We start from the raw sequence: 10202 nt of genomic DNA, 5'->3' as shown, positions 1-10202 counted from the left end.
TGCTACCGAAAGCCAACCCTGCCTGATACTCCAGTAACTGCTCAAGCCATGCTTGGCCCTACGCAGACATAGGGAACAGGACCTGCCATTAATAGAAGCCTAGAATTTATGAGCCTCTCAGAGAACCAGCTAATCCACCTGCCTCCAGTTTCATTTAACCCCTTCACTGCTAAATTGGCTACCACGTGCGAAGGAGATGAGCTGGGGGCGGAGGGGGCCGTAAGGAGAATCACGCAGCATGTCAGGTTATCTATTGCATTACTAGCTACCAAGCTTCACTTTACTGTAGGACGTGCATTTTGGCAAAGAACAAGAGGAGTGCCCAGGCCTGCCTAGTCACAGGCCACAGGCTTCTTCTGTGCATGGACAAAGAAGACCCCACTCACATCATCCACACCAATTTTCAGGCTGGGCGGCATGAGGTAGGAGCGGAAGTTGTGGATGTGGTAGCCGCTCTTGCTCAAGGCCTCTTTGACGTCCGCCTCGCTCACTGGGACCACTGAGAGCTTGGCCTCACCAGCCAGGTAGAAAGACTCCTCCAGGGCACCAATGAGGAGGAAATGGCCCCCGGGCTTCAGCAGGGTGGTAACATTACTCAGGGCTCTCTCGAAGCTCGGCCGGTCAGGGCTCACTGCCTCCAGGCAGAAGGTGGAGACCAGGGCGTCGGCCGGTTGGCCCACCTGGGAGCCCAGTGGCTCGGGCTGGTGGACGTCGATGGGGAGGATCTGCCTCAGTTTCCCTCTGAGCTTCTGCTCTTTCTCCTTCCACTGCTCCCTGTGCAAGCCAGAAAAGAATGAGGCCTGACCATGAGAAAGGGGGCAGGGGAGTCCAGCAATGGGCAGCAGGGGGTAGTGTACCCAGCCGCACCTAGGAGGTGGGGGGGGGGTTACGGTGCTCTAAGGGGGATGATGGGATCAGAGGCGCCAAAGGGGAATTCTGGCCCAACTGGCCCCTGGAAATGTGCCGGATGGGGCGGGGTGAGACTTTTATGCCCACTCAAGATGCTGTGGTGATAAGAGGGACCCACCCGTGGTCCGTCTCCGCCGCTGAGACTCCTAGGGAGAGGCTGTTTAGCTGGCTCCTTGGCCAGGTGCCCAGCCGCTTCCCTGAGGAGCTGTATAACTGTCTGGGCGAGCTACAGCCGGGAGGGACTCCAGAGCCCGTGGGCAGAACACTTCTCTGCACTCAGAAGATCATTCGCCCCCCGTCACTCGCTGCTCCCAAGCAGGGCGGGCAGAGCCCCTGGCCCTGGGGCTGGTTAGCAATCTGTACCCTGAGGAGTGCCCTGGTCGCAATCAATGCGGGGGCTTTGCAGTGACGTGACCGGACGCACGAGTCGTCCCCCCCGCACCATCGCTGACGCTCTCCGGTTGGTTTTTTTGGAGCCAGCAATCTGCTTTCCCCGAGCAGCTCCTACCCCCAGCCCTGCTGCAGGAGACTTGCCCTCCAGGCCGGGAGGCCGGCTCAGCTTGGCTTTTCGGAGCAGGGCTGATGAGCGAGTCTCGAACGCCAGAGCCTGGCAGAGCCCTGGTGTGAGGGTCACGCTGAGCCGGAGCGCTGGTGCCCTCGCTGCCTGGCCTCTCTGGCTGGCAGGGCAAAGCCCCTGGGGGTGAGGCCAGGCGGTGGGTTAGCGGGCCCAGGACACTGGGGCTTGCTGGGCGTCAACTTTGTAAGGCTGGAGGGGCAGTGACTTGGTGACCTCAGCGAGCAGGGGCGGGGGGCGAGGCTCAAAGAGCGGGGGGGGGGTGAGGGGGTGTCGGGGGGTGTGTGAACGTGTGGGACACGGCTGGGGCAGCGGTGCGCTCCCTGTGACACGTGCTGGCCGACAACTCCAAGGCCTCCCTGGCTCCTTTAACTCTGGGGCTCAGCAAACCCCCCGCTTGTCACCCACTTGCTAAATCCTCCCCCCGCCCCCGTCCATTTCCACCCAGCAAACAGCGACTTTTTGGGAGTTCAAGCGACACCCTCAGGTCACACAAACAGCCCGGACCACGGAGCATCAGCCAGAGCGGCTGCTGCGTCCAGTCCTGCTCGAACGCCCCTCGCTCCCGCTGCCCGGGGCTGCCTCCAGCCGAACCCCACACCAGCAGCTCTTCCCCCGGCTCTGGGGCCACCGACCAGTTGGTCGCAGCCTGCCCCCTTCCTCCCCCCCGCAGCCGCCTACCCTTTGCCCTCAATCCGGCAGACGTGTTTGATGTAGGGGCTCCAGTCGAAGCCGTCAGGCTCGCCCTGCACCCACCGGCGCAGCACTGCCCGGTTCACCTCCAGGTAGTCGGTGGCAATGATCTCCTCGAAGTGGTCACAGGCGCTCAGGAGCTGGTAGATGGTGGGGCCGGAGCCGACGTCTATCAGGGTGCGGCCGTGGATGTCACCTGGGGGGCGAGGGAGACCGGTACAGAGGGACGTGTGCTGAGGGGTGTGGGGCGGGCGAGTTTTTTGGTTACCTGCTTTGCAGTGGAGGAGGCTGTGAGAGCAGAAATGGAAGGAGAGTTTCAGCCTAGCGGAGGTGAGGGGTGGGAGTCGTGGCTCCTGGGTTCTGTCCCCCGAGCTGCCAGGGGAATGGAGTATAGTGGTCAGAGTGGGAGACTGGGCACCAGGACTCCTGGGTTCTCTCCCCCAAGCTGCCAGGGGAACAGAGCATAGCGATCAGAGTGGGAGGTTGGGTACCAGGTAAGGTGACCAGATGTCTTGATTTTAAAGGGACAGTCCCGATATTCAGGGTTTTTTCTTATAGAGATGCCTATTAACCCCGTCCCAATTTTTCACATTTGCTATCTGGTCACCCTACCACCAGGACTCCTGGGTTCTGCTCCCAGTTCTGCCACCAGTTCCCTGGGCAGCCCAGCGAGAGTGATGGCATCAGTCTGTGCCTCAGTTTCCCCATCAGTAACAGGGAGGCCATGACACTCCCCTCCCAAGGCAGCTCGGAGGCTTCATCCACTGATGCCTGCAAAGCCCTTTAAAGGCTCATTTACAGCTGCTGTCTCACCCCGCCACCCCAACCCTCACCTGTGGCGAAGGCTTCAGCCAGACGCCGCAGCTTCCAGGGCACCACGCAGTCCTCAGAGCTGAAGTCGGCCCGGGGGGGCATGTAGTTGTTTTGCAGGTAGGCTCTGGGGTTGAACTTCTGGTAGCTCTCCCCGACGGCCACGATGCTGCTCATGGCTGGGGGATCAGCGGCCGGCTCACGCCCAGCTGGGGCTGAGGGAGCGGCCTTTATAGCCCCTGCCCTGGGTGGCTCAGGGCGTCGCAATGTGCTAATTGGCCCAATCTGATTAGGGCCCAACGTGCGCCAGGCAGATGGGACCTGGTGCGCCCCGCAGGGCGGATGGAAATTGAGGCCGTTTCTCTAGCTGCCTCCTCCCGCCCCCCGAAACACGCTGGCCCCCCAGCCCAGCCAGGCGGGGAGGAAGCTTCTTGTGCAGTGATTGGATGGACCTTTAGGGAAGTTAATGGAGGCCCCAGAGACACGGCGGGGGTGGGGTGGGAGATTAGTTTATCTTGCACCGGATGATCATTTGCCAAGCATATTGAAAGGCGACTTTATTGTGGCCGTTCATCCCGGCTAACCAGGTTAGTGTCAACGCCGGGTGGGGGCCGAGCTGCGTCCTGCCGCTCCGGCAGAGCTGCCCTTCCACACCGACTGGCTCAGCTTCCTGACGGGGTCTGGCTCCGCACAAGTGAGCGTAATGCTTGTGAAGATGAGTGTAAGGGAAGTGCCAGCTTCCCCCCCCCCCGAGCTCTGCCGGCGCCCCTCAATCCCCGCCCGCAGCCCCATTGCTATTCCAGCCCTGTGCTCGCCCCCCAGAGCTCTGCCGGTGCCCCTCAATCCCCACCCGCAGCCCCATTGCTATTCCAGCCCTGTGCTCCCCCCCCCAGAGCTCTGCCGGCACCCCTCAATCCCCGCCTGCAGCCCCATTGCTATTCCAGCCCTGTGCTCCCCCCCCCCAGAGCTCTGCCGGCGCCCCCCAATCCCCGCCCGCAGCCCCATTGCTATTCCAGCCCTGTGCTCGCCCCCCAGAGCTCTGCCGGCGCCCCTCAATCCCCACCCGCAGCCCCATTGCTATTCCAGCCCTGTGCTCCCCCCCCCAGAGCTCTGCCGGCACCCCTCAATCCCCGCCTGCAGCCCCATTGCTATTCCAGCCCTGTGCTCCCCCCCCCCAGAGCTCTGCCGGCGCCCCCCAATCCCCGCCCGCAGCCCCATTGCTATTCCAGCCCTGTGCTCCCCCCCCCCCGAGCTCTGCCGGCGCCCCTCAATCCCCGCCTGCGGCCCCATTGCTATTCCAGCCCTGTGCTCGCCCCCCAGAGCTCTGCCGGCGCCCCTCAATCCCCGCCTGCAGCCCCATTGCTATTCCAGCCCTGTGCTTCCCACCCCAGAGCTCTGCCGGCGCCCCTCAATCCCCGCCCGCAGCCTCATTGCTATTGCAGCCCTGTGCTCCCCCCCCCCCCAGAGCTCTGCCGGCGCCCCTCAGTCCCCACCCACAGCCCCTGCTATCGCAGCCATGGGTCCCCCCCAACCCACAGCTCTGTTGATTCCTTTCCACATGGGCCCCTCGGGAACACAGGTCGTTAATTGCACTTGAGCAGCAGGGTGGTTCTGTGATGTGCTGGGGGGGAGGCAGCTCTGCCCCAGCAGGACCCCAGCTCTCAGCCACCAGCTGGCCAGCCTGCTCAACCCATCCCTAGCGCTCCACCCTGGCTCCCTGGTGCCTCCCGTGCCAGGGGCAAGATGGGGCTGTCCTAAGGACCCCAGGCCTTAGAACCCTTCCCAGCACTGGTTGGGCGGGGGGGGGGGAGATCCACCGCAGCCAATGGGGAAGGGGCAGGGGGCTTCCCTTTGCCACCTCCCCTCGCCAATTTCAGCCTCTTCGCTGATTTCAGACTCCCAGGCAGGAACAAACCAGCTCCCCTCCCAGCCCATTCATGGCAGCTGGATCCGCTCAGAGCCCCCCACCCACGTGATGGGAAGGGGCTCCTTGGCACAATGCAAACCAGGGTGGTAATGGAGTTAGCGGGCAAGGGGGGCCGGCCTCGGGGCCCTGTCAATTGTGGCTGTGAAATAGCTCTGGTGCAGCTGATAACGCCAGGCCTGGAACGGGTTAGCAGCCCCAGGTGCTTTCAGGCTGTTTTGGAAAAGCTGCCTCAGCTCATAAATTATGTCAGCGAAAGGCCATTAACTGGGGCCGATCCCAGCTCTCTGGCGGGGCAAATGTGTTTTGATCAGTGAGCTGCTGGCGGGCTTTTTGCGGGGGGTGGGAATTGTCACTTGCTGCTGGCTGCATGGGTGGGCTGCTGGGGTCAGGCTGATAGCTGATCCTCCGGCCCCTGGCGTGCGATCCCAGAGCCGGTGGAAGGGCATCAGCTCCACAGCCTGGGGTCCTCTGCTGACCCGCACAGCACGGGCTGCTCCCCCCTCCCCAACATGCCCAGAATGGGGGGCATCGGCCTGGTCAGTCGTTGGCTCCCCACTGAGACCAATACCTGGAGGCCACTTACTGGCCATGAAGGATCCAGGGGCCCGCCTGCTCTAACCACTCCCCTCCCAGAGCTGGGATAGAACCCAGGAGTCCTGGCTCCCTGCCCCGCCCCCCCCCCCCCCCTCTAAGCCGCAATTCTCCACCCGGAAAGTGTGAGTCTTTCACATGCTGATACATCGCCCGCCCCCAGGAATCCTTGGACCCAGGGCGTCTATAATTAGCCCCATCCCCTTGTCCCCGGCGGGACAGCCAGACCGGGCTGCTCAGCACATATTCTCCCGGCTGGGCGAGGTTTTCACATTGCGTCTCTGGGCCGGCGGAGCCTGGGCTCGCTCAGTTGTCACTGCCCCCGGGTGGGCCCACCGAACAAGGGGCTGGGAGCTCACCGGCCAGGGGGCCACTCACACAGGGGGCCTCCGGGGTCAGGTTTCAGGATAAGCTCAACCCCCAAACTTGGAGACCAGCAGGCCCTGTGCTCCATGGCCTGGGGCAGTGCCGAGCCCGGCCCGTCAATGAGAAACCCAACCCGAGAACCGCCCCCAGTTCTAGTTCCAGCTTCCACATGCTTTCTCGGGACACCTGGGTTCTGCCATCCAGGGGCCACTGGCTCACCTGGGCCCCACCAGCCAGCCGGCCGGCTCCGCTGGTATCGCCCCCACCCTCCCAGCTCTGAGGCAAGGGGGAGACCTTGAAAAGAGCCACCACCCCTTTTCCCCACTAGCCTTGGCCTTTGAAGTTGTGGGAGGGAGAGGCCCGGGATCTAGTCAGTTACAGCGGGAGCAGGGTGGGTTGGGAGCCAGGACTCCTGGGTTCTATTCCCAGCCCTAGAAGGGGATGGTGGTCTAGCGTACAGGAGCTGGTAGCCAGGACTCCTGGGTTCCATTCGCAGCTCCGGGAGGGGAGTGGGGTCTGGTGGTTAGAGCAGGATAGGCGAGGGTATCAGAACTCCTGGCTATTCCCAGCTCTTCTACTGATTCCCTCTGTGACCCAGAGTAGATCACTTCACCTCCCTGTGACCAGCCCTGTCCTCCAGCCTTGGGCTGGGGGTTTGCAAAGGGTTAATTCACACTCCGAAAGGGTTGGGGCCACCTGGCATGGACAGTGGCCCAGGATCACCGCCCCCGACCACCACACACACCCCGTAGCTGAGACCCCTGCAGCTTCCCAAAGGCTCCGCGAGGGGCAGGGGTATAAACGTTGGCACGGCAGGGCGAGCGCCAGGCCGGAGCTGGTTTCCAGTAAACAGCAAACGCGGGTGGTGTCCGGTGTCTGGAGTGCTGGAGCGTGACCGCGTGGGGCAGATATAGCTCCTGACGACGCGGCTCGGAAATAGCAGCAAGGAGGCGTTATAAATCCTGGCCCGGGCGGCCAAGCACCCAGGGCTCAGACACACACAGCCAGGCTCTCACACACTCACACACACTCACACACACAGCCAGGCTCACACTCACACACACACACACAGCCGGGCTCACACTCACACACACACACAGCCGGGCTCACACACACTCACACTCACACACAGCCGGGCTCACACCCCCCCCAGGCCAGGCGACCCACAGGGCGAGGATGTTCGGCAAGCGCATGGTCCCGCACAGCATGGGGGTGCTGTCGGCGGCCGAGCTGGGCTGCCTGGTGAAGGAGGAGGACGTGGTGCGGCACGAATCCTTCACGGCCGAATGGAGGGACCTGTCGCTCTCCACCAGGCCCGAGGAGGGGTGAGTGTGGGGCGCGGGCACCCCGGGCAGCGGGACAGGGCGTTGGGTTCCTTGTGCCCCCGGCCCTGGGCTGAGTGAAGCCCTGGGAGTTTCCGTGGAGGGGCAGCCGGGGGGCCCTGGAGCAAACAGGACCCCTGCCCTGGCCCCTCCTCCGTGCCCAGCCAGCCTGGGGCAGAGGGGTCGCAGCCCCTGGGCACAGCGGTGCCCCTTCCCCTCTGCAGCCCCTGCCCAAGCCTGTCCCCCTGCGGCTGCCCCTTCCGCCGTCCAGGAGAGAGGCAGACCCAGCTCTGGGGCCGCGCTCCCAGCCCCCAGCCCTGGGTACAACGTCTGACTGGGTGCGGGCTCGGGGATGGGGTGGAGCAAGGCCCCCTCTGTCCCCCCCAGCCCTGGGTACAGCTTCGACTGGGGGATAGGGTGGAGCAAGGCCCCCCTCTGTCCCCCCCCCAGCCCCCAGCCCTGGGTACAGCATCTGACTGGGCGCAGGGTGGGGGATGGGGTGGAGTGTGGCCCCCTCTGTGCCCCCCCTGCCCCCGGGCCTGCAGGGCAGCTCCCCTAGCGCGGGCGTCTGTGGAGCTCAGGGCAGAAGGGACCCCAGAGTCTCTCGCTGCCCCGTGGCCCCAGGGGTCGCAGCCCCCCAGCCTCAGGGGGCGGGTTGGGTCCTTGGGCTTGTCTGGGCTCCCTGCTCCCAGGAGGCGATGGGGGGGCTGCCGGGGGCTGCTCCCCGGGTCCCTAACGTTCCCCCCCCCCGCCCCCAGCTGCTGCCTGCGGGAGGCGGACGATCGGCGCAAGGAGACGTACTGGCAGCAGCAGGAGACGCGCTTCGTGGTGCAGCGATCGCCCGGGCTCCTCATGTGGCTGGGCCGGCTGGGCGAGCCCCTGGCCCGCTACCCCCTGCCCTACCAGCGGGTGCTGCCCCTGCCCCTCTTCGTGCCGGCCGACCTGAGCGCCAAGGCCGAGCGGGGAGCCACCCCGCCCCAGCTGCGCCACAGGATGGACTTCGAGACGGCCCTGGCCGGGGGCGCCCCGCCCAGCGGGCAGTGCCGGGACAAGAGGGCCGTGTCGGAGATCACCAAGGAGCTGCCCCCCGTCGTCCAGCCCAGCCGGCCCGACTTCGGCAAGGGGGACTTCCCCCGCTCCCTGTCCCGCTCCCTGTCCCAGGAGGCGCAGAGGGGCTGAGGGGCCGGGGCACGGACCTGCCCATAGGGCTCTGCGTTCCCAGCTCACGGCTCCCCCTGCATGAGAAGTACCCACGGTGAGCCGGGCAACGCGGGGTTACTGTAGAGGCCCCATCCCAGGGCCAAAGCCATCCCGGGTGTAAGCTCAGCGAGGTTACGCCGTGGCTGCGTGTGGCTTTTCAAGTTAGGCTGTGAGCTCTGTGGGGCAGGGCCCGTGGGTTCGTACAGCGCCATGCATGCTGATGGCTGGGCTGTCAATCAGCTGTCACAACAGCTGATGAGCTTCGGATCTAACAGCACAGCGGGGGAGGGGAGTGGGGGCTAGTGGTTAGAGCAGTCAGGGGCTGGGAGCCAGGACTCCTGGGTTCTATTCCCTGCTCTGGGAGAGGAGTGGGGGCTAGTGGTTAGAGCAGTCAGGGGCTGGGAGCCAGGACTCCTGGGTTCTATTCCCTGCTCTGGGAGAGGAGTGGGGGCTAGTGGTTAGAGCAGTCAGGGGCTGGGAGCCAGGACTCCTGGGTTCTATTCCCTGCTCTGGGAGAGGAGTGGGGGCTAGTGGTTAGAGCAGTCAGGGGCTGGGAGCCAGGACTCCTGGGTTCTATTCCCTGCTCTGGGAGAGGAGTGGGGGCTAGTGGTTAATGCAAGTGACCGAGAGTCAAGAAGCTGGATCATGTCCCTAGCCCGGGGAGGACAAGCGATTAAGTGGCGATGCGGCAGACCCGGGAGGCTGCAGTTGCTGGCATGGGGAGGCGCAAGGCGAGGCTCAGCTGGCCGGCGCTGCAGGAGGAGGATTGGTGCGTGAGGGCGGCGAGCGGCTCCCTGCAGATGTCAGGACAGGGCTGACCTCGGGAGCTCATTTGCAGCCTGAATCCCCTGGGCTGATAGTCCGGGGTGAGGAATTCCCTGTCAGCGTCCCCGTGTTGCTGTTACGTGGCGCTCGGTCCGTCTGGGTAATAAATGGAGGAAAGGCGGCATGACTCGCTCCTTCCATTCGCCGTGGTAGCCGTCCTGGCATGGGGGAGCCCGGGGGACGGGCCAGAGCTGGGGCCCCAGGCCAGCCCGCTTCGCTGCTGACTCTCGACACACAGCTGCAGCCGGCACACAAGGTGGGGCGGGGGGCTTTTGCAATCGGGGCACCAGCGCTTCCCCTGGCATCTGCTCCTGCCCCCTCCCACTGCTGGGGCTTGGCAGAGGCGAGTCCCCCCCCCTCCACGCCCCCAGGTCAGCCTCCCAGCTGAGAAAGAAGCCGTGACGCTGACCCTGGCTATTTTCCGAGTGGGGTCTGGTCGTTCACACCACATGGCCCCCGCCTCGCTCACAGGAGGTCACGTACGCCAGGCAGGCACCCGCCTGAGTCGGGAGGCCCAGCCCACCCACCCCCCCACCTGGCTCCCAGGAAGCCCCTGGCACCCCAGACTTAACGTCACTTGGCAAACAAGGCGGAGAGCAAACCCTTCCCGCGGGCCACAGCGCCCCGGCAGGAGCGTGTCCCGCGCCTCACACGGCTGCAGCGTTTGCTTCAAAGACTGACCACTCGCACGCGAGGACGGTGAAGGGGTGAGACTTTGCCACCGCAGGTGACGCCTGCTGCCATAACGCCATCACCCCCCAGGGCAGCCCCTTTGCTGCCAGCTGCAGCACATGCCAGGCACCTGGCTAACACCCCCCCAACCCTCCCCAGCAAACCGGTGAAGCCTCAGGCCCTTTGGTTCCCCAGGGCCCAGGCCTTTGCCAGCTGAGCTCAGGGAGACGCTGCAGTGAGTTGCCAATGGCGGGGGGAGAGGGGCTTAGCTCTGCTTGGCAGGCTGCCCCCAGGGGGTGGCACGGGCATACAG

The 10202-nt window shown here is 64.7% G+C and overlaps 2 protein-coding genes across 2 annotated transcripts; one reads left to right on the top strand and one right to left on the bottom strand.

The window, feature by feature from the left end:
• Positions 1-3163, bottom strand: PNMT (phenylethanolamine N-methyltransferase). Its single transcript, XM_073325616.1, has 3 exons — positions 3010-3163; positions 2165-2372; positions 1-774 (listed from the first exon to the last, which is right to left on the bottom strand). The coding sequence occupies exons 1-3, from the start codon at positions 3161-3163 to the stop codon at positions 333-335; spliced, it is 804 nt and encodes a 267-aa protein (XP_073181717.1). The 3' UTR covers positions 1-332.
• A 3633-nt stretch (positions 3164-6796) lies between these two features.
• Positions 6797-9331, top strand: LOC140903832 (telethonin-like). The gene is made up of 2 exons (XM_073325710.1): positions 6797-7195; positions 7951-9331. The coding sequence occupies exons 1-2, from the start codon at positions 7047-7049 to the stop codon at positions 8369-8371; spliced, it is 570 nt and encodes a 189-aa protein (XP_073181811.1). The 5' UTR covers positions 6797-7046; the 3' UTR covers positions 8372-9331.
• The last annotated feature ends 871 nt before the right edge of the window (positions 9332-10202 follow it).

The sequence above is a fragment of the Lepidochelys kempii genome, chromosome 27, assembly GCF_965140265.1.
Source record: "Lepidochelys kempii isolate rLepKem1 chromosome 27, rLepKem1.hap2, whole genome shotgun sequence".
Taxonomy (NCBI): domain Eukaryota; kingdom Metazoa; phylum Chordata; order Testudines; family Cheloniidae; genus Lepidochelys; species Lepidochelys kempii.
Note: the sequence above shows the minus strand (reverse complement) of the source record. Positions and strands in the feature narration are given on the sequence as shown.

Bases quoted from the DNA above. Each gene is read 5' to 3' on its own strand.
- PNMT (XM_073325616.1), bottom strand. From the start codon at position 3,163: ATGAGCAGCATCGTGGCCGTCGGGGAGAGCTACCAGAAGTTCAACCCC. The intron at 2,373-3,009 runs GTGAGGGTTGGG...CTCGCCCCCCAG, and splicing joins GGCTGAAGCCTTCGCCACAG to GTGACATCCACGGCCGCACC. The intron at 775-2,164 runs GTAGGCGGCTGC...TGGCTTGCACAG, and splicing joins TGCCGGATTGAGGGCAAAGG to GGAGCAGTGGAAGGAGAAAG.
- LOC140903832 (XM_073325710.1), top strand. From the start codon at position 7,047: ATGTTCGGCAAGCGCATGGTCCCGCACAGCATGGGGGTGCTGTCGGCG. The intron at 7,196-7,950 runs GTGAGTGTGGGG...CCCCGCCCCCAG, and splicing joins TCCACCAGGCCCGAGGAGGG to CTGCTGCCTGCGGGAGGCGG.